Below are 24,327 nucleotides of genomic sequence, written 5' to 3'. Positions count from 1 at the left end.
GGAGCTGAGGTGCAAAAAGGTGATTTTATTAACAGCATGGGACAGGAGAATGGGCAGAAGGAGTGGCCCGTGACCATGAGTACAGACTGGTTATATACTCTGGAGTTGGGAGAGGGAATGTCCAGGGGAAGTTTCTAATGAGATTTTCATATGCTAAAGAAGACTCATAGGATACGGGAGAGTTAGCTATGGTAAAGCTGAGGTTGTTTTTCCCTCTAGCAAAGCATTAGCGTTAAGACAGTAGGGGGTTCCTGGAGAAACATTGCTCTGCCAGCCTCAAGTATTTGTCAATGGGCTGCAGGTTTTAAGGAATTTAATTTGCCATTTCCTTCTGCCTTTGTTTCCCATATCACTACCTACCTACTCCTTTTTAACTTGCTTCAGGACTTCTAGACCTTCAGGGTAGCAATTTCTTGGATGATACTTTATCTGAAATTCTTATCTGACATCCTGATCTATAGCCCAGTTTTACTCTGGGTTAGGAGTAGCTTCTAGGGATTCTCTGAGCCTCCCTGATACACCTCCCCTCCCACTTCTGTCCCAACACTTAACACACTGCCCTTGATTTTACTATTTACTTCTTTGTTCTCTTTATATGCTTACCAAGGGCAAGGACCATGTTCTATTTGCCTCTGTAGCTCTCATACTTAGTGTAAGACTTTGTGGGTCAAGGAATGTTGTTGAATTAATGGAATTATGTTCAAAAGTTTTATTGATAGTGTTGTGCAATCAAGATGATTAAGGACCACTGGCTAGAGATGGCAGTGTGTATTAACATTTATTGCATTTTCCTGTCTATGTATTATTAAAAATGGTTCACACTATACTTCCTTACAAATGCACACCACAATAGTTCTTAAAACTTGGTGATTTATAATTAAAACGTACGTTAGAGTGATCTGAAAATCATAAAATAAGGCATGATAGAATTTCTCTACGGGTGAAAGGGCGCTGGGGGATGATGGTGGAGTAAAATTATATTATTTGAAAAACATTAAGGGGAACAAAGTTTCCTACAATTAACTTCTATGTCATATTACTGAGAATATTTAGCCATAATTATAGAGGATATACATTTGAAAAACCAGATTACTGCAATTAAAAAACATAACAACATAACTTATGGCTCCATTTTGAATACAATGTTCTGTTCAGTTCCCATTGTCAATGCAGTATTGGTTAATGAAAAACAGAAGTGGCCTTTATGGGCACAGGCTCTATTTTAAAATAATGAGACTAATTCAGCAAAGAGATTTATTTAATTAGAGCTTCTGACATAATAAAGCTGTGGATATTTTGTGCGGCTTTGCTTTATTTTTAAGTTCCTCAAGAGTGAAAATTGATATGAAAATGTTGCAAGTATGGACAACTGAGGATATGAAAAAATGTTATTGTTAATGTATGAAATTGTGCAAGTGAAAAACTGTGATGTCCACACAGTTTGTAGCAAATGATTTATAAGCATTAGCAATGGAAACACACCTCCAGCATGTAGTTTATGAATTTCATTCATGAGCCATTATTGACTCTTTGCCTGCTGGTGTTTACAGTTCTACATTGTGTGTCAAAATGAATGCATCCTCATCCATTTTAAAAATTGTGGAAGTGATTATTAGTTTTTAATATCAAGGGATAGAGACAGAGGTAAGAAGTACATGAATGTGCTTATACTTTATAGTATTTGGATTTACATTGAAAATCAGTGCCTAATAGAGCAACAAATGTGTTTAAGTGATATTCACATTTTAAAGATTATTTTTTTTAGGTTAACAGTTATTAAAAGGAGAAGTAAAATTTTGATAACCAATAGGAAAGAATGTAGACCTTTTCTTCTGTCATGTATATTAGTTACAGTAGAGATAGAAGTAACACCAAGTTCTCCAACATATAATATAAAAAAATTCAAAGAATTTTTTTTGTTTACTGGAGTCTAATGCTGGTGTTCTTAGTGTAGATCTTTTCTACAGTGATTAACACATACACACACGCACAAGCTCTATAACATGTAAATACATTATTATGTATGCAGGCCACTTTTATTTTGTGTCTATATTTTGGGACTTAAGAATCCTCTCCAGCTTTCAGAAAGATAAAAAGAGCATGGAGAAGGTATATATACACTTCCTGAAATTATTGTCGAACAAATGACAAGCAACACTTTTACTTGTATTGTTATTCTCAGATCTCAGGTGGGAATCAGTCATATCACCATACTCTCACTCAAAGGCTGAGAAATGTAGCCTTTGGGTCAAGAGTGGCTTTTTGCACTCAACTCTATCTTGGAGAGGGGAGAAGAATGTTGATAGAAAGCCTAAGGCAGTGCGTAGGTAATGGAAAGTCTCTTAAAAGTCCAGTCTCTTAAAAAGTTAGTATTTAGTCTTCCCTGTAACACCCTGACGATAGGCTGTCTAGCCTGGTATGAATATATCTAGATTTTTGAAAGAAATCAGTTACTGAAAAATCTCCCTAATATGTGGTCGGAACTCTACTATACATCAGTATCCTAGTCTCCTTGGTTTCAGACACACTTACTTTTTTAAGTTGTTAAGATGTGAGCCTAGTATCATACCTAGTACTCAGTTCTCAGTATTTGTTATGATTAGGAGAGTTTTATCATTTCCATCCTGGTTTAGGGTATTATACTTTGTTACTATAACACAGGCTTGTATTCATTGTCTTGGAGAGCTAACAATCTGCGTTCATCTCAAGTTTGTGAGTCACAGGGTTCTTTCATATAAATTATGGCCCACATATTGACCCTATTACTCTCATGTGTTTAACAAATGCTTTATTCTTCTGGTTAACCCAGCCCTGGACTTCTGCCTCAGCTGCCAAAGCTTATCAGACATTTTTAGCAGCTATTTTCTTACCTTTTGGAGAAGCCATAAATAAGCATGCTGTGAAAAGTGGCTGAGGCTACAGGTCATTAACTTTCTATGTTTAACTGTTGCTGTAACTTCCATTGGGTGGGTATGGTTCTTCCAGTTTTCACAATGATGCTTCAAACATGGATTTTATCTATAAACTTAGTTTAATCTGAACAACTGAATCATACAAATTTTGTTTTTATGATTACTCTTGTTTTATTTTTTATTTTTTATAATTAAGAAAGTGAAATTTATTTTATTTTTTATGATTTTATAGTTGGTTCATGATTATTACTATATGAATACTTATGGCAAGGAAAGGAAGTAAAAATTACCTAACTTATCAACACCTAGAAATAAGTACTTTCAGTATTTTGATGAGCAATCTTTTCTAACTTCTTTCCGTGTGAACACATATACATGTAACATGCTCATACTGATATAGTTAGGGCAATTTTATATACATCACTTTTTTCAATGACTTTTTTCTTATTCATGTTATTTTTGATATTGTTGATGATGAGGCCACTTTAATTCTCTTCCAGCTCCTTTCCTACTACAAATAATGCTATAATAAATATTCCTGTACAGGTATTCTTTCCTCCTAGTACTTTATTGTCTGTGGGATTAAATCTGCATTTGGAATTATGGTCTGATTGCCAGGTTCACTTTCACTTCTTGGTTCTGGAGGTGATCTAGAAATGTGCAAATTAGCTCCTACATTCTTTTTTCACGATAAACTCACGTTATGAAAAAGAGTTTGGGCACTAGTTTTTACTATCATTTATGCCTTGTACTTCTTTGTATTTATCCAATTTAGCACTAAGTAAATTGGTGGAAAAGATGATCTCCACTGGAGATCTCACTTCACACTGCAATTTATATGTTAGAGTTTTGTAGAAATGTTCTTTTAAAGATTATGAAACCTACTCCACATGACCCAGTCTTGTCTAAGAAAAGGCTTTTCTTCAGAGTCTTATTTAAATTTAAATGCTCTATGACATTTCAGGACCTATCAAAGCAACATCTTGGACCAAAGGAAATGCTATTTGTTTGATAACTAGTTTTCAGTAAATCCATAGTAAGTATTAATTTCTCTTTGAAAATGCTTTCAAACTTCTGATTCACAATTTACTTTATACTTTTCCAGGGATTGCTATTCACTTAATTTTAGTTGGTTTTGTGGCACATAATTTTCATCTATGAAAACTGTGTCCATATCCCTCTTCGGTCTTACATATCTTGTCACTGAAGATATAAAAGATGTGTTTTGGAAAGGACAGTGTTGTGAACTCATCAGCCATATTTTTGCTTTTATGGTACCATCAGTTTGTTTATACTGAATGCCCAGCTTACTATAGGCATGTACTCATACAGACACTGGGACTGTAATAGTGAGTAAAATAGACATACTGTTTCATCTTAGGGAAACTTGCAGTTTAATGAATAGATAATTATTAAAGAAATACATCTGCAAATAAATGTAAGTTACAATGAACATAAATAGCAGGAGAAATGTGGTGAGTGACATTGCCAAAGAGATTAGTTGACTACATTGATCGAGTGACAGCCTCACGTAAGATTTCCCTGAGAGTGTTGAACTGAGAGCTAGGATAAGGGTAGAGCTCATGTAAAAAAGGGTGTGGTCATGTCACAGTTGAGTAAGTTTAAGAATGCTATTTTAGGGGCGCCTGGGTGGCTCAGTCGGTTGAGCATCTGACTTCGGGTCAGGTCATGATCTCACAGCTTGTGAGTTTGAGCCCCGAGTCCACCTCTGTGCTGACAGCTCAGAGCCTGGAGGCTGCTTCTGATCCTGTGTCCCTCTCTAGCTCTGCCTCTCCCTTGTTCATGCTCTGTCTCTTTCAAGAATAAATAAAATATTTTTTTTAAAAAAAGAATGCCGTTTTAGAGTTTTGGTCTTTATCTTAACAAATGTGTAGTGCCAATACATAGTGGGGTGATGTGACCTAAAATTCATTTAGCAAGAATCTGTTTAGTAGTAACTTAGAAGGCAAAAAGAAGTGTAGGTTCCTAGCTGGTAGACTTTTGCAAGAGTCCCAATTGCAGAAAGTGGTATTTTAGATTGAGATGATTATGGTAGTTGAGATGAAGAAAGGTAGATGTATTCTACAGATATTTGGTGGAAAGAATTGAAAGTTTTGATGACTTGTGTATTAAGTATTTGCAAATATAGGAGAGGAGAGAATCTAAATGATGCTTAAGTTGTTGGGTAACCAAATACAATGGAATTTGGTGCCATTTACTGAGAGGTAAAAATAGAGAGGACCGGTTTTTGAGCGAAAGGTCACAGGTTTGGTTTGGAGCAACTGAAGATATCAGTTTTCCAGGTAGATGTGACATTCTGGAATAACAGAATACTCTACTTTAATAAGATAGATAAGTTCTTTGAATGGTATTTTAAAGTTTATAATTTTTTTTAAAACTAGAATTTTAGAGAGTTTATTGCTCTCTACATATTACCAAAAGGAAATACCTTAAAGATTTAAAAATAGCCTTAATATTTTATGGGACTCCTCTAATACTTCATAACTGTAAACAGTGAATAGACTTTGTTCTGTTTTGTATAGTTTCTTTTTTTTTATTTGCATTTTTTTGGGCAGCATAATATAACCCTTCTCACCTTTTCATGAGCAGATTATATTGCTGTGAGTGACTTTGATTTGAATCAGCTGTCTACAAAAAATGTAGGCAATAGTAGGGTATACATTGTTAAAAATTATAACTAGTTGGGGCACCTGGCTGGCTCAGTTGATACAGCATGTGATTCTTGGAGTCAGGGTCCCTAAGCTCAGGGTCATTGAGTTCGACTGCATGCAGTGCTTGAAGCCTACTTAAAAAATTATAATGAATGGGACATTAGAAGTGCATGGTGTTTTAAAATTTCTAGCATCAGGGATTATATGATTTTTAGGGGATATTTAAGGATAGTTGCTCTTTGTCCTGCCTAAGGTTTTATGCTAAACTCGCCACAGATTTTTTAAAATTTTATACAAATCCAAATCTGAAATACTACTGTGTTCTATGAGTTTCTTAATTCCAATTACTGATACTGTTGACTTTGTATTGTCAAAATATTAATGGTGTTAAAATAACAAAATCTTAGAGTTTATGGCAAACCCTTAAGTGACTTTTCAATGGAGATTTGACTAATAAAGGGTTTGAGGTTTTTCTACCTTGCCATAATCACTCTTTAAATAAGAGGACATTATCTTTTCTTTCATATTAACATGAGAATGAAAATGAAATTAGAAATGCTTTATAAGGAATAAGCCATTTTCTGTTCCTGGAAAAGAAGTGAATATTATCAAAATGAAAACTGAAACAATATAAAGTTTTTCTAATTTTAATTTTGATATTTTATTGTCTTTTAATGAAACATTATTTAAATATCTCCAACTTCAATTGAAAATTTAAAAAGAGTGCATTTTTCATGTTTTTAAAAATTAATATCTCATCTTTTTTTTATAGGTCTCATATCTTTTGGGTGAACAGAAGTCTACCTTTATGGGGCTTACAGGTTATGTACAATTTTGTTTTATTCCTATATTTCTGGATTTAATCATATTTTACAGAGAAATACTATTGGAGAGAAAACTGTTGATAATAGAAATGAATTTGCTTTATTGCTTACTTAATCTTGATGCACATCTTAGACAAATGATTTTATTTCTATCTTTGTTTCCCTGAGTCCTGCATTCTACCTTTTGAGAATTCCCTTCTGATCAGGATTTGACTTTATAAAGCTTTTGAAGGTTTGGAGAAAACCGGAGTAAAGGAGCGTGTTAAAGCACCACAAGTTCCCCAAACTACTTTAGGTATTCGCCTTATATAATCCTTGAAAAACTAATTAAAATCCCATAACCATGTTTGCTCTTCTACTTTATTTCCATAGTGTCTGGAATATGACAGAATCTCAATAAATAATTATTAAATGAATAAACAAATGAATGAATGGCTCATATTACCAATAGCAAGAGCTTGGTGTCTAAATAGATAATTTTGTAAATAAAACAAAAAGTATGTTCTGCTATAAAAGGCATCCTGAAGAAAGAGTCAGAAAATATGAGAGGGAACAGCATGTCTGAATTATGTTGCTGAGCTGCTCCCTAGAGTTGTCTGTATCTCTTCTTTGTTCCTTGTTCTATTGAATTTTATGCCCAGCAAACTTTTTACAAGTTCCCATCTCCTCTACTCCTGTCTCTCCTACAGATACTTTTTATTTTCTATTATTTTTCAAATGTGAAAGTTATCCAAAGAATAGATAAAAAGGTAAAAAATTACAGACTGGAAGACAGTTAAGTCTGGAAGTAATAGAAAAACTCTAAAGCTCCCTGTTTATAAACATCCTTTAAAATATGTTAAAATCAAATGTTCAGTTTCTCTTTAAAGTCATGAGGGTTGTAAAGTCCGTACATTTTAAAGTTTATGATGAATTATTTTAGTTGTGTATGCGTTGTGATCATAACTATGAAATCACATTTTTACTGTGTCTAGATATTTCATACTTTTTGAAGTCAAGTTGTATTTTATGGTTTTTTTATACTGATTTGTGTTGCAATGTCATTAATTACAAATACTCTTTCAAATATTTAAGTGTTTACTAAAAAGTCAGTCTACTAATCTCTAGCTTGTTTCCTATATTATCCTTCAGTGAGATGTATATTTGAAGTAAGTTAATATTTTTCAGAGTAGTCATATATGGCCTTGAAATACATTTTGATCTATTCAAATTGCTTTTATCAAATAGTGATATTTTACTGTAATGATAATGCTTATTTTACAATAGGATTTTGAGTAGTCATGCCACAAGTGTTGTAGGGATCTTCTAGCACTACCTATAGGAAAAAAGCACGGATGATTATGATTTAAAGGACTAGCATGAAAAATCTAAGAGATGTGCATTTAACATCAGAACAATGCTGGACTACCATACGTATTTCTGAACATAATTTACTTATATTGCCATGCGTTCATATGCTTTTTTGTTATCTTTTTGTTTTGATATTCACTTAAATCAAAGCTTTCATTCCAACAGGAGTTAAAATTTAAAACTCCAGCGTATCTGCCTTTCTTATGCAGATTGTCTGAAATCTCAAAAGTCTGTAAACAAACATAATTGTTCTCTGAGTCATTTCTTGTTTATGCTTGCTTAATTTCTTCTATTCATCTACCCCAAAGTGTTGAGAGTATTTAATACAAAATCATTTGGATATCTTTTTTAGTTACTTTTCCTGTTGTGCAGTCATAGCTTTTTGGTCGTTCAGGAGTGGAAATTGTATACACAATAGTGAATGTAGAAAAAGATGGAAACTTGTCTAGGAGGGTGTAGGACATGTTCTTCCAGCTGTGAAAGGGGAAGTTCTTTCAAACAAAATCTGAAAGTACCTTGAAGTGTTGACATAGACTATTTTGTTTAGTGTTCAAGGATGCTGCTCTTTCATTTTGCTTGAGGTGGGTGATAGGATAGAAAGTATCATTCAACTCAAAGCTTATATTCCTTCTTTTTCTGAAAGGAATATTTTTGGTAGATGTTCTAGAGGTGGTGGAAGTGTTGCTGGGAGAGGATGGTGTTTGTGGTTGGGGCAGTTGTGTGTGATTGTGCATATTAGGAACATACACAAAAGAACCAATTCTTTATGTATCATGACCCAAGCTCCAGCTAGTCTGACCCTTCCAATTCCACATTTATATTTGAGATAGTAAACAATAAGCATTTACTGAGGAGTATTAGAAATTGTAATACTAAGCTTATAGTGGCTGGGGATAGTCTGCAACCTCTCCTGTGTATATGGAAGTTAAAGTGCCACATACTACCTCGTTACACCTATATCTGTATATTATACAAATGCATATGCATATATGCAAATATTTATAAGTAAAGTACTATAATCATGAGTATATATATTTTAATTCTTTTGCATTTTCTCATTAAAGTATGTTTATTTTCCAGGTTTCAGTGGCATTGATAAGTCTATTTGAAACAATACTACTTGGTTATCTCAGCTATAAGGTAAGTTATTTTAATTAGAAATTTTCTGCTGATAGAACACATTACTAGCATTTACCAGTATGCCTCTGTTTATAATTTGTACCTTGAGAATAAAGCAAGTTCTTAAACCTTTCTAATTATTTGGGGCCTCTGTAGTATGTGATAAAAATCCATGGTTATATAGTAATGTTCTCCTTGGTGGCTTGAAAATATTTCACTAATTCCTGTGGGCTAATTACCTATTATATACATGCTCATATGAGGCAAGCAAATAGAATGGTTTGGCTTTTAATTGTTCTTAACCTCTTTTCCTCATCTGTATAAAATATTGAGGGAGCAAAAATATGTCTGTTAGGAATTATGTTAATGAATTCTCTTTATTTTTGGTGAAGCTGTGTTTGCTTAAAACAATTTAACAAATATTATTTGATGAAGAGCTCTATACTGTTCATTGTTCTTCTCTCAGTGACTTTCCATCTAGAAAGGGGGATAGGTAGGAGAAAATTATGCAGACAATAATAATACAAAACAGCATATGAGGTACTTTCAGTGAGGTGCAAATAAAGTCCTTATGGTGGTATAGAGATGTCATATCATAGGGTGAAAATACTTGACTGATTTAAGCAAAGTCCGTGAGTCAATGAGTTCAATAAGGAAAGATGGAGAGGCAAGACACTAGGGATTTATAGAATTAACAAAGGTATAAAAGAAGTAATGTGCATATAAAATTGGAAGAAGAATGAATATTTAAGTTTGGGAAGAATTTTGGGGCATTTGGGAAAATACTGGTTGGGAAAATTTGGCACAATATTGTGAGGGCCTTGTATGGCAACATATAATGGGAATTTGATGAAGGATGTTGAGCATGAGAGTTCTATTATTGTAATTAAGTTTTAGGAGTATTAGTTCAGAACATCTGTGCAGCACAGGTCAGAGAGACATCACACTAAGGCCATGTGCTCAATTAAGACACAACTGCAGAAAGGAAAACTGGGAGTGAGGTTTTAGCTGGGTGAAAGGAATAGACAGAGTTGATGTAAGATGAAATATAAAGGTAGAAACTAAAGAAATCATCATCTGTTTGGTTGAAAAAGTGGGAAAAGGTAAAGTCACATATCACCAATATTTTCTAAATTCAAATGACTTGGAACATGGCAGTAAAACTAAGAAAATTATATCAAGAAAGAAATCAGAGTGGGGTCAAGATAGATGGAATAATCTTAATAGTTTTGGAAATAATGCATTTGAGATGCTTATGGACAAATAGGTAGTCAGGGCATGCAGACAACTAAAAATGAGAATCTGGAACACAGAGAATTAAGATGTGGAAGTCATTTTCACAGAGATAGTGGAGGAAGTATACAAGTTTATTAAGTATGGGATAATAACGAGGGAGAAGCCAAGACTCATTGGATGGAGATGCTTACATTGTGGTTGTTGGAAGAAGAACAGAGTAATCAGGGAAGACAGAGACATAGACAAGAAGGGCAGAAAGACTTCAGAATGGCTGTCATACTCATCACTAACCTTCAGTTCACATTTCTACATGTACTATATCAACAAATGCACTACTAAAAGTTATTTGTGGGGGAACTCGTATCTAGCATATCAACTGCTTTCTCACTTTTAAGACGTAAGGATTTGAAGATAATCCTTTTAATCCTAAACTTGGAGCAAGAAATCTTTACAAACTTACCTTTTCCTGTGGCTTTATTAAAAAAAATTATCCTTAACTCCATCTAAAGAAAATAATGCTAATATCTAATGAGGTGAGATTGGTGAGTTAGAAAGTATAGAAAGAAAAGAATGTGGGCTTTTCAAAAAATATAGATGGGTTGATTTAGTATTTGTGAGAAAAAATTGGATGTTAGAAATTCTAAGGAAGAAAAGTGTCTGAAAGCATTGGAATTACAAGTTTAGTAAGAAGCTTGAGAAAAGGTCATTGGATTTACAGTTTAGAAAATCATTTGCTATTCACCTGTAAGAAAAAATTTTAGTAGTGTACAATTGAAGGTAAAAAGCGTTAAGTGAAGAATGTTGATTGACTGGGTTAGGAGCTCACTAAAAGTGGTCAAATGAGGCATAGAAGATTGCCAATGATGGAAAAAATCTGCATCATTTATAGAAAGTAGGTAGAGGCGACCAGAAAAAAGTAATAGACAAAGCAAGTTTTATACAAAGTAAGAATAAGCTGGATTAGGAACCTGAGGTCTACTGATTCATTCCATTTGGATACATTCCATTCTTTTCTGAGAGCACAGAATATGGAAAATGATGCATGAAAGAATATTTTGACGTTAGAGAAGGGAAGCTAAAAGACCTTACATATAGGTAGTCACTCATCCTTAAATCACCTAATTACTCACTCAATGATGAATTGTTTATATTAAGATGTTGAAGATGTTTTATTTGCTTATAAATATATCTCTTTGTCAAAATAGGTGCTCTATAAACATATACTGATTGACAAATCTGGATTTTGTATACCTAGAAGAACAAAATACAGATCAAGTGAATTAATATTCAAGATTTTTCTTTGAAGTAACAATATTCAAGTACATGATGAAAGTTGAATGTAATATACAAAAAATGACATGCTAAAAATTTAGGCACATGGGTGTTTTTGGTAAATGAATTAAACCTCTTCCACTAGTTCTAGAGTGTGTACAGATACATAACTGGCTAAAATATTAATCTACATTTGTGAATGTATTTGCTCTAAATTCTAGCCAAACAGTAATATGAAGTTAACTTTGGTGCTTACTGAAACTCTTAGCCCTAATTTAAAAAGTCATTTAAAAAACACAGTTTCAAGATAATTTTCCATTGTATTCATTTGATGTTGACACTTGTAATTAATTAATTTCTGCCATTTATAAAATGAGAGCAAAGCATTATGAGACCTAGTGGCATTATAAGAGCTAGATGATATATAATATTTCCCTTCTGACCTTCATAAATACTAATGGCTTAGATGGTGGAGAGGTGAGTGGTAGTTGAATTTTGTGTGTTTCAAAGGAAACAAAGGATAAAAAGAGTTATGTGAAATTGGAAGGATAGGTTGCTATTAACTACCTTCTTTTTCCTCTCATAAGTTCAGTCAAACTTAGACTCTTATTACCCCTCCAACAGGCTGTTGGATAAAATATTTGGAATGAATAAATTAAGTCATTGGTAGCTATTTATGGCCTATAACTAAGGCAAATTTGGATAGTAGAATCTCAAATGAGCTCCTCTTCTCAAATTAGATTTTTAGAAAAATTATAGACAGGTATGCAGAAATAGATATTACATTAGACCGGTACATATTCCTAATATTGTTCTGGGATACATTATGTTCTCAAATATCTATTAATAGCAAATCAGTATTTATTTTTCTTAAATTTATTTACTTCTATATATGCAGTTAATGTGAATATTTTTAGATAATACACATGTGTACATACAAAATTTAAAAATAGACAATATAGTATTCTGTAAGCACTTTATAAATCTTGAAATTAAGCATTCTAAAATAAGCACGACTTAATCCTTAACAATTAAAATACTTTAAACTATTATGGAGCCTGCAGTTTTTGAAAAAAATAATGAGCAAAGGCAAAATAAGCAAAAGTCCTTTAAAGTATATGTTGAGGTCAGTGGATAATTTTAAAAGTCCCTGACATCACCTTATTTTGTCCTCTATCCTACAGCAGTGCAGGTCTGTGGTTAAACATCATTCCATTCATGCTGATAGCTACTTGGCAGAACAGCTCCAGGATCGCCCAGCAGTAAAGTTCTTTTTCTTCTGTTACCATAAATACCCTCTATGTCTTTATCAACTGCTTTCAAAATAGAACTCTATTTATGCATACACATTCATTAAATCATAAGGAAAGGAAAACAAACTCTAGCATAATTTCTAAAATTCTGGAAACAAAAATCCAACATACCTAGAAGGCTTCTTTTAAATCTACAGTTCTTTTTTCTATAATCACTTGATAAAAAGCAACAGTTTTGAGATTGTCAAATCTCACAATGGACTTCTTTTTATCAAGGAACAAAGGATTTGATAAAGGAAAGGACTCCTAGATACTGATGATTCTGCTTAGGATACCATGGAGATGGTAAATCTGAATATTGTTCAGTTTATTAGAAATACAAAATAAGGCTACCATAAGATTACTACACTATTTTAAATTCATCGAGTGAAGATAACAGCCCTTTTAGTTATGTATTTTAAATATAGGTATTTATTTTTAATATTGAAGAAAGTGTTTTTAAAAAGTCTCTTGGTATATACCCTGGACTAACAATTTAATTATTATACATCTTATAATTTTTAAGTGCCTTTTGGAGGTACCTAGAAATAGTTTACAAACTTCCATTTTCCTTTATGATAAAAATAAAAGCCTGATAAATTTTAGAAAATTACCCATTTTCCTGCATTTTTATTGATTAAGGAAAGTGATGTCCATACCAAATATTGTAGAATGGTTGGATTAATGTTTATTTATATTTTACTGAATTCTATCAATAAAAGAAACACAGCTTTATATGCTTAGAACAAATAAAGAAAGCTACCTAAGAAATTTCTTTTTTCTTTTCTTAAGAAGTTACTGTTTGTTGCGGGGTGGGGGGTGTTGCCTGGCTGGCTCAGTTGGTAAAGTGTACAACTCTTAATCTCAGGGTTGTGAGTTGAAGCCCCACATTGGCCATGGAACCTAATTAAAAAAAATAAAATTAGGAGTGGCTGGTGGCTCAGTCGTTTGGGATTTCCGACTTTGGCCTAGGTCATGATCTCACAGTTCGTGAGTTCAAACCCTGCGTTGGGCTCTGTCTAGTAGCTTGGAACCTGGAGCCTGCTTCGGATTCTGTCTCCCTTTCTCTCTGCTCTGCCCCGACTTGTGCTCTGTCTCTCTCACAAAAATAAATAAACATTAAAAAATTTAAAATTAAAATTAAAAAAATAATTTATCTTTTGGAAGAAGACATGCCTGTCACCTCCTTTGTGAAAATAAGATTAATTGAAATAAGTATTTAACATAATTTTGAAGGGCATTTTAGATTTTATTTTATGCGTCTCTACATAATGTCATTCTATGAGTACATATATTTTCACAATAATTGTTTTTATCATGTGGATTTTTATAATGCAGGCACATAGTTAGATTCCTAACACTCAATGAAACTTAGGAATACTTTTTATATTTATTTTTGATTAGCTAATTTTAAGGGAGATATTTATTCATATATCTTTCAGGTTAGGAGAAAACCTGAGATCTTAGAATTAAATCTAGTGAATACAATAAAAAGACATTCATTTATTTTTAGCAATGAGGTTATTGCCTCAATGTATAATTTTAGATCATGAAATTAGCCATTCAGCGGAATGGCACTTTAGATGTGCCTTTAGAAAAATAATCCAGGTAAATTGGTAGGTGAATCAGAATGGGGCAAGAGTGAAGGGAAGGAGACCTACCAAGAGCCTCTACCAGGTCAAAGAGAGGGAATGAGTTATAAGAAGTAGGCAAACTCAGTTATTTAGGTAGTTGGGGGAAGGAAGATGTTAATAGTTTCTCCAGGATTTTTGGTTTCTGTTACTGGGGGATCAATCAAGGCAAAAATCATAAATTTTACTTCAAGACGTATTACACACAAGGTACTATTGAGGCTTTTGTATGAAGCAGTGGACTAAGTAATGGAGGTGAAACAGAATCTCAGATATACAGTATTGATCTGAGCTAGAGATACAGCATTAAAAATGATTGGTTTATTATTGAAAATAAGTTGAAGTTGAGGGGCGCCTCGGTGGCTCAGTCGGTTAAGCATCCGACTTTGTCTCATGTCATGATCTCACAGTTTGTGAGTTGGAGCCCAGTGTTGGGTTTTGTGCTGACAGCTCAGAGCCTGGAGCCTGCTTCCGATTCTGTCTCCCTCACTCTCTGCCCTTCCCCCACTTACACTCTGTCTCTGTCTCTCTCTCAAAAATAAATAAATATTAAAAAAAAAAAAGAAATTGGGAGTTGAAACATAGATGAAATTGCCTGAGATAGTTATATAACCAAGTACTCTTAAAATATTTTCCAGCAGAAACTTTCCATTGGAACTCTGTGGTTTACAAGTTAAACAACTAATGTATAACTATATTCAGGTAGGCTTAGAACAATAAAATCCTTTCAAGTGTTTCCATTTGGATCCAATAGAAAGAAAAAGAAATACTTAAGTTAAAAACAATAACACAGGGGCGCCTGGGAGGCTCAGACAATTAAGTGTTTGACTATGGGTCAGGTTAAGATCTCATGGTTTATGAGTGTGAGTCCCACAGTCCCACATTTTTCTGCCAGCATAAAGCCCAGCACAGAGCTCTCTCTCTGTTCAACCCACTCGCTAGTGGATACAGTCTCAGTGCTAGCTCTCTGTTTCTCTCCCTCTCTCTAAAAAGTAAATAAACTAGAAAAAAAATTACACAATTATATCAAGAGGGGGAAGAGCATGTGTAAAATATTTGGGAGTTTAACTTCTTCATTAACTTACTTGTTGAGCCCTAATGGGCATAAAAACAAGTAGTTCTTTAAACTGTTACAAAGCTTTGTCAGGAGAGTAGAGGTAATGGTATGGAGAGTAGGGCATTCCAAGCAGAGGGAGAAGTATGAGCAAAGTTATAAAACTATGACATAGTCTACCATGTTCAGAGAATCGCCTAAAATTCAGTGTGGATGAATCTGTGGCTAAATTCAACATGGAAATAAGAGTATAGTAGGTTCAAACCAGACTACTAACCAGAGTCCAGATTATGAACTTTCATATAATATAAGGATAGTTTGGTTGTTATTGTCTTGGCAATGACATTTTAGAATGAGTCTTTTGGCTTCAATATAGAAGATAAATTGGAAATTAACTTAAGTCAAGCACCAGTTATGAGACTTTTTTAATTGAGAAAAAATCATAAAATAAAACTGAAGTATTACAAATGGAAATGAAGCAAGCCATCAGAGATAGAAAAGGTTTTTGCTGGGCACTTGGGTGGCTCAGTGGGTTAAGCACCTGACTTCGGCTCAGGTCATGATCTCACAGTTTCTGAGTTCGAGCCCTATGTGGGGTTCTCTGCTGTCCACGCGGAGCTTCCTCTGGGTCCTTAGTCTCCCTCTCTATCTGCTCCTCCCCCACTCATGTGTGAGCATGCTTGCTCTCTCTCTCTTAAATAAACATTAAAAAAAAAAAGGAATGACTCTTTAAAAGAAAAAGGTTTTTGTTTACTATGAACTAGGTTTTTCCAAAGAATCTCTCACAGATACGAGAACCTATATAATCTTGCTGTGCCTTAATAGACATAACTTTCCATATCACCAGTGGTAACTGTTTTCAGACTCTTCCTTTTGTTGATCACATCATTTACTTTCCCTGTGAACAGTCATTGACACTGAAGAGAGATATATAATCAGCAGTAAAAATACACCAAGGACACAATAAACCAAATGTTCAGCATTCTGGAAACTGAGCCATGAAAAGACTGATGAGTGAAATGGTGATATTAACCTGCACACAAACATAACACACATATACAATCTTGACATAATTAAAATCAGTTATAACTGGTTTATTAAACGTGTCTGACTCATTGAAAGTAGGGAAGAGCTCTAGTCTTCCTACACTTTTTGAAATCCACCCATTCACCTGATCCATGCAGATCAGATGATATCTCAGACAGGTCTCAGAGTTTTCCAGTCTCTTCAATCACAAGGCAAATTTCAGTTTAGTATTTAAGAAGTTATGGTCAATATATATAAACATTAAAATTATCATCCATGTTAAGGCTTCATCTAATCCTTGGCTCAGACCTGCGTGGGACAGGGAATCATTGTAGAGGTTGCCTGCTGTTTTCACTTCCTCTCCTATTTGATGCTGCTGATTCTGGTTCTCCAGGACTGAGGAGGCACAGGAAGTGGGCAAAGTCAGCCTCTGGGATGAAGGTGCCTGACTGGCACAAGTATAGTCTGACTTTGGGTTGTCCTGCATGGCAGAAAAAAAAAGTAGGGTTTTTGTGGTCTTCCTTAGGCCTTTGGCTGCCTTGGATGCCTTAGTGCCTCTGGCTGGACTAAACTCCTGAGATCGCCATCTGTTGAGGTCTTGCTTCTCATTCAAGTACACAGCCTTCCTGAATGTAAACTCCTTTAAAATAGCCATAGGCTTTATTCCTTAGGGTCCATGTCTGGTTCCCAGAAAACAAGTACTTTTGTTTTAGAATTGGCATAATTGTGACTTGCTCTCATTTCAGCCCTCTTTCTTGTTGCACTGTTCTCTCTTCATATTTAGATGTTTTAGGCATTAGCCAAATATAATCTCTATGTGTGAGTCAAGCTCTTTAAGTACCTCTCTTGAGCCCTTCTCACTTAGCTTGAAGTAATGAGAGAAGCTCCCTAGCACCACTAACCTTTCTGTATGGAGGGCTTCTCATGGCTCCCATTTCTTCTACCTGCTTCCTCTACCACTTTTTATATAGCCTGGAGTTGGTAATGAATGAGAAATAGTAAAACTTAGTACCTAATATTTGAGGACATGGGCATTAGCCAAACTAGAACCTTGCATTGTGATGTAGAAGTATTTTATATCACTGTTGTTTAAGCCTTTGGGACCTCAAGGATAATTAAGAAAGACTCTCCCTTTTGAAGCCAGTGTTATAAAATAATTGAAAATTACAGGGACCCAGATTTCCAGTTGTGTTTTTAATATAGAGATCTCTTCAAAGAAATAAACTGCTTTAGAAAGTTAAGAGTTCTTTTTTCTTTAAAAATTTTTTAAAGCATATTTGTTTATTATTGAGAGACAGAGAGAGACAGATAATGAGCAGGGCAGGGGCAGAGAAAAGGGGAGACACAGAATCTGAAGCAGACTCCAGACTCTGAGCTGTCAGCACAGAGCCCGACTCAAGGGCTCGAACTCCCAAACTGCGAGATCATGACCTGAGCCTAAGTCAGATGCTTAACCAACTGAGCCACCCAGATGCCCCCAGAGTTCTTTTTCACTGGACACCATTTGAGAAAGAGTCAGTGATTAACCTGTTTATATCAGAGTCAAGTTTGTGGGTGTGTAATATGTGCATTTGCACAGTGCTATACATTTAGAAGGGCCTGCTCTTATTTTAATATTCTATGTCACCTTCTAGAAATTATTAATAAAGTGTTAATAAAAGACCCTGAATTTTCATTGTGCACTAGACCCCACAAATTATGTTGCCAGTTTTGATTAATATTACTGTACTATGTGGGTCAGGAGATTAGAATCTAGGTGATTGAAAAAGCCCTTAAGTTTTATTAATATAAAACCATTGTTAATACCAATAAACATTAACAAGTGTATGTGTTTATAAACTATTTAATATGCTTTACAGTTTTTGAATGTAATTCATATAATAAAAACATTAAGATTGAAACATTTTTTTACTGATTCTGTAGGTTTCTTAATATTTGTTGTATTTTTACTAGTAACCTTTCTTCCATGAAATATTCTATGATCAAAATGTGTTGTATACAATATTCAAGAATTACTATAAGTGTTTGCTTTACTTCTTAAACTTACCTCAAAATTGAGAGAGTACAGTTACACTTATAAAAATACTCTTTAAAAGTCATTGCTATATCTTTGTAAAATGAGTTGGTATTCTGTTAATGTAAGCATCCTTGCTAGAGAAATTCTGAGTGCTGCCTTTTTCCTCCTTTAATGGGATTCAGTATAATTGACTTTCATTTTTATTTATTCTTTCTTGGAAGGGAAACATCTGGGAACAGATTTTACGAATACCCTTCATCTTGGAAATAATTAATGCGGTTCCCTTCATTATCTCAGTAAGTCCGAAAAGCATCTTTAGAATAAGTAATTTGGTCATTGGACTTAAGTTTTTAAATCTAAATACTAATATATATTAGCTCCGATAAATGATTTTGGGCTTTTGTTAGAATCATGGTATTAAAAATAAATAGTAAAATCAGTTGGATAACTGGATTGTGAAATTAAATGAAAACTAATGAGATTTAGTGCAATAGCAAAATAAAACACTTTTTAGACATATATGCTCTAGATGTGCCATTTAAACAGGTGTCGATATTATCTAGACAGAATAGAAATTAATCACTCTATTTCTTGTGTGTATTGTGGACTTAAAAAAAAGAAACTAACAAAAAGCAAAATGAGACCTATAAATATAGAGAACTGATGGTTGCCAGAGGGGAGGGGAATGGCTGGGCAAATTGGATGAAGGATACAGGCTTCCAGTTATGGAATGAATGAATAAGTCATGGGAATAAAAGGCACAGCATCAGAAATGGAATCAATGATACTGCAATAGTGATCTAACAGGACAGATGGTAACTATACTTAAAGACAAACATAGCTTAATGTATAAACTTGTCAAATCACTAAGTTGTATACCTGAAACTCATATAACATTGTGTATCAACTACACAATAGACACCTAGTATTTATAAAAGTTTCTTATACTGAGAATATATTTATTTCTAGCTTAAACACAATTGTTTACTAAGTTCAATTCTCTCATTAATAAGAAAATTGCCGATAGCCAGACAGCTAGCAATTTTTGCTTCTTTATCAAATTCTGTGAAGTGACAATTCTACGATGATCCTGCTCAATTTCAGTCCCATAAACATGTAACTAGCACTTTCCCATTGCAAAGCTGTGTTTTCGTCTCCATTTCATAGAGTTATGATAATGTTTGTTGGGAATATGCTTTCCAACACTTTATTTGAGTTTTATTTGGAAAATTATGAAAATAAGCAAATATAACTGAAAGCAGTTGCTTAGTTCTGATAATTATTTTACTTTTAGTGATTTATCTAGAGGAACAACTGGAGCTAGATTAAATGACAGGCTAACTATAATCCAATTGAATATGGTTCCCAATGTCACTTAAAATGTTTGAATCTGAAGAGAGTAAGTGGTAGTGTTGTGCAAGGGGAAAACTTTCTCTCCTTACTCCTACTTTCCCCCTCAAGTTGTGGGGAAGAGAGAGGTGATGTCTGTTATAAACTGTCAAACTGGAAGATTTAATGATAGAATTACCATAGTTGTAGCTGACATTCAGTGGGAGCTTATTATTTCCTTTTTGCTTTTACAATAATTCCCAAAGAATTTTTCCCTAAGTAAAACTTAGATGATAAATGAAAAGGTCATATCTTTTCCTCGCATTTCATTAATGAGTTTAAAGTATTTGTCATGTTTTAAAAAATTATATGACCTGCTAAGTGAAATAACTCAGGCAGGGAAAGACAGATATCATATGTTTTCACTCATATGTGGAACAGGAGAAACTTAACAGATGGCCATGGGGGAGGGGAAGGGGAAAAAATCATTAAGGAGAGGGAGGGAGGCAAACCACAGAGACTCTTAAATACTGAGAACAAACTGAGGGTTGATGGGGCGTGGGGGAGAGGGGAAAATGGCTGATGGGCATGAAAGAGGGCACTTGTTGGGATGAGCACTGGGTGTTATATGGAAACCAACTTGACAATAAACTACATTAAAAAATAAAAAAATTATATGGCCCTTAATCACTTTTTTCCTGTTTTACATTTCTTTTCAATCTGCTGGCTATGATTTTTGTTTTGAGATAAAAGTTTAGTCTGGTTTGTTTTTCAGATCTTCTGGCCCTCCTTAAGGAATCTATTTGTCCCAGTCTTTCTAAACTGTTGGCTTGCCAAACATGCCTTGGAAAATATGATTGTAAGTATGACAGTGAAGTGCAAATACAAAACCGTTTTCAACCCTCCATTATTTCTTACATCCTTTCGATGCTCAGACTAAGCAGAGAGAGATGATTTGAGGTCTTGGTCGTGTACATCCTCATTCTTCCTCCCTATAATAGAATCTCATACTATTGTGATTTATTCAGGTATAACTAAATTTCTAAATGTTTTATTTTAACCTTCTTTTAAGTTAATTTATATTTTAGGAAATAGTTCCATTTAAATGTTTATAAACATGGAAAAGTTTTGGTAAAATATTGTCAAATAATTAAAGTGATATGTTGTATTAACATTGAAGCTAATAGACCATAAATTTGTTTGTATCCTAATTCAGAATGACAACTTTTTAAATGCCCATATTGGCAAGTCACCATCTTTGTAAGGTCCTATCAACTGGTAAACAAAAAACGTTCAGATTTTCTAAATATTGCCAAACCAAAGCTACTTGCTGTTTGGACAACCTATTAGCTAATCCTCTGAAGAAAAATAACTTTCCCAGGCAATCTGTTGGTATATAATGGGAGTCTGGTTTTAAGGATTTAGGAGGTGATGCCAGTCTGTGCTTTTTTTAATGTTTATTTATTTTTTGAGAGAGAGAAAGAGAGAGAATGAGAGAGAGAGAGAGAGAACAAGCAGGGGGAGGGTAAGAGAGAGAAGGAGAGAGAGAATCCCAAGCAGGCTCTGCCCTGTTAGCGCAGAGCGTGACATGAAGCTCGATCTCATGAACCATGAGATCATGATCTGAGGAAAAATCACGAGTCAGACGCTTAACTGTCTGGGTCACCCAGGAGTCCCAGATGTCAGACTGCTCTTAACTGTAGGTTGTCTCACATTTCATAAAAATATGTGAGATTTTGTGAGGTTCTGTATTGAAGCTGGAAACCCTCATTTAAAGTCATCCTTTTAGATTTTATTGGGTTGGGATGTGAGTGGGATATTAGGAGGGAAAAACAGTAGGAGAAGTAAGAGATGTAGAACTCAGAGCTGGGCCACAGTTGGATTTTGCTGAAGGCTGACCCTGTTTGAAGGATTGGTTTATAACTATGAGCAAAATATGTTTGCTATAGTCTTCAGTACGAATAAGTGAGCTGGGAGACATTTTCTCTTTAGTCATTAATTCTGTAAATGCTAGTATGAGTCTACTATGTGACAACCACTCTGAGATGATAGACAAATGATTTAACTTTCTTCATCTTCAGAAGAGAACAAAGGTACTTACATTACAGACTTGCAGTGAGAATTAGATGAGATTACATATATGTATAAACATATATATGTTTGTGTGTATATAAATATAAAATATTGTATCTGGTATAAACATAGTAAGGGTTCAATATTGTTAATTTTACTACATTGAAATTAAATTTGTTCTGAAGCAGACTTGTTTTATTTTAAATGTTTTCAAAAAGAAATGAACATGAAGTTTTAGCCAAAGGAATATTTGGAATAACATTTGAGTATCCTCAACCAAATGAATGTTTCCAAACATTGAGTAACCACTGGAGTCTCATGAAGATATAACACCAAACAAAAGGGGAATGTGGCCTGTGCAGTGGTTTGAATAAACATTGGACTGTCTTCACTGTCCCCCCCCCAAAAAAAACAAAAAACCAAAAACACACTTTTTCACTAAATATATTTTGCCTAAATTGCTAATGAAAAAAATACACCATGAAATAATAAATCTTATTATACTAATTTGTGTTATTAGTTGGTGGAAAAAAATAACCTAACCAAGGGAGGAATCATTAGTCAATCACTGAGAGCAAAAGTCGTACTTTATAATATTAAATTAGGATTCATTTTCCATTGTACTTCTGTATTTTGCTTCTTTCACTGGTTGCTAAATTTTTATGTTTTCTGCTCATTAACCCTTCTGTCAAGAAGAAAGTAAGGGATAAGAGGTGAAATTGTAGCCAACTTAGTTTTTTGTTTTCGTGACAGTTTTGGTTAAAATATGTGGTAGAAGAAGATAAAATAATGGCTCACTGAGATTTTATATTAGTGAATTGATTTATTTCAAGCAATAACAACTTTAAGATGGTTAAAAGTTTGTTATAAAATTTTTGAGATGAACAGAAAACTATAAAGTAAATTATGAAAACCTATAAATCTATTGGACTTTATATACTAATATTTTCTATGGAAAAATATGTACACCTATCATATATGAAATTGTATGTTCAATATTATTATTGAATTAAAACAATTTTTTTAATGTTTATTTTTGAGAGACAGAGACTGAGTGGGAGAGGGGCAGAGATGAGGAGACACAGAAGCCAAGGCAAGCTCCAGGCTCTGAGCTGTCACAGAGCCCAGTGAAGAGCTTGAGCTCATGAACTCTGAGATCATGACCCGAGCCCAAGTTGGGCGCTCAGAGCCACCCAGGAGCACTTTGAATTTTGTTTTTATAATGCTCAATTTCCTGTATCATTAAATATTTTTTCAAATCATTAAAATTTTTTTCTAATGCTTAATTTAGTTTTGAGAGAGAGACAGAGCATGAGAAGGGGAGGGGCAGAGAGAGATGGAGACAGAGAATCTGAGGCAGGCTCCAGGCTAATGAGTTGTCAGCACAGAGCCCAACGCGGGACTGGAACTCACGAACCAGGAGATCAAGACCTGAGCCGAAGTCAGATGCTTAACCAACTGAGCCACCCAGGCGCCCCTTTTCAAATCATTTTTAATGGCTGCATCTATATCTATTATATAGTTTTGATCAATTAATCATTTTGTATTTCATATTTTAGTTATTTTAATAGTAATGAGCATTTGTTATTTCATATAGTATTATAAATTTATTATAAAGGTGAACATACATAAATATTGATTTTTATCTCCGATTATTTTCATGTGGTCAAGTCTTAGAAATTATGTGATTGAGTAAATACTCATTAAATTAATGAATGAATTCATGAAATAGAAAGGACAGGGCTGTGACCTATGTTACTAAATCACCTTCAAGACGTTTTAGAACAATGTACATAGGCAGTATCATATGTGAGTGCCCATATTTTGCATCTTAAACAACACTGGGTTTATATTTTTTCACGTCTTTTAATTGGAAAGATTAAAAAGTGTCTTGAATTCACCTTTATATTGATGAAATTAAACTTAAAAAAATGTGTTCATTGGCTATTTAGCTTTTGATTTTTATGATAGATTGCCTGGCATATTTCATGTCATTTTTCGTGATTCAGAGAATGAGATGTGATTGTAGCTTGACCTACTTATTACTTTCCCCTAAATTGAATATATTGTTTTCTGATCTTTTAAAGTTAGAATTTTCCATAAGAGATCATGCTTATTATCATGGAGGGTTTGGGGAGTTAGCGTAACATCTCTATAGATGTTGGTAAAGTGAGTAACTGAAATTTGGTATTTTGGTGATCCCCCAAAGTATTATTTTTGTCATAAGAATGCTAAGGTCAAGTATATTTAGACTTAGGCAAAAATGAAAATAGGCTGCTATATCCATTTAAAGTATATGTATCGAGTGTGCACAAGACAGTTAAAATATAATAGGTAGTAATAAATGCAGTGATATTCATGGATATTTAGTATTTTTAAAATTAAAATATGCTTTTTTTGGTTTTATTTTAGAATGATTTGCACAGAGCCATTCAGCGTACACAGTCTGCAATGTTTAATCAAGTTTTGATTTTAATATCTACATTACTATGCCTTATCTTCACCTGGTAAGATTATACA

The 24,327-nt window shown here is 33.9% G+C and overlaps 1 protein-coding gene across 3 annotated transcripts in view; it reads left to right on the top strand.

Moving 5' to 3' along the window:
- KCNT2 (potassium sodium-activated channel subfamily T member 2) overlaps positions 1-24,327 on the top strand; it is a 360,386-nt gene that overhangs the window by 108,256 nt on the left and 227,803 nt on the right. For all 3 annotated transcript variants that reach the window (XM_077771185.1, XM_077770578.1, XM_077769973.1), the window contains exons 4-8: positions 6,357-6,405; positions 8,839-8,898; positions 18,627-18,701; positions 20,510-20,593; positions 24,220-24,314. In XM_077771185.1, the coding sequence (XP_077627311.1) occupies positions 6,357-6,405; positions 8,839-8,898; positions 18,627-18,701; positions 20,510-20,593; positions 24,220-24,314 (363 nt within the window). The remainder of the gene's footprint in view (positions 1-6,356; positions 6,406-8,838; positions 8,899-18,626; positions 18,702-20,509; positions 20,594-24,219; positions 24,315-24,327) is intronic.

This window comes from Crocuta crocuta, unplaced genomic scaffold, assembly GCF_008692635.1.
Source record: "Crocuta crocuta isolate KB4526 unplaced genomic scaffold, BGI_CrCroc_1.0 scaffold220, whole genome shotgun sequence".
Classification (NCBI taxonomy): Eukaryota; Metazoa; Chordata; class Mammalia; order Carnivora; family Hyaenidae; genus Crocuta; species Crocuta crocuta.
The sequence above is the reverse complement of the archived record's forward strand: the minus strand, read 5'-3'. Positions and strand labels throughout refer to the sequence as shown.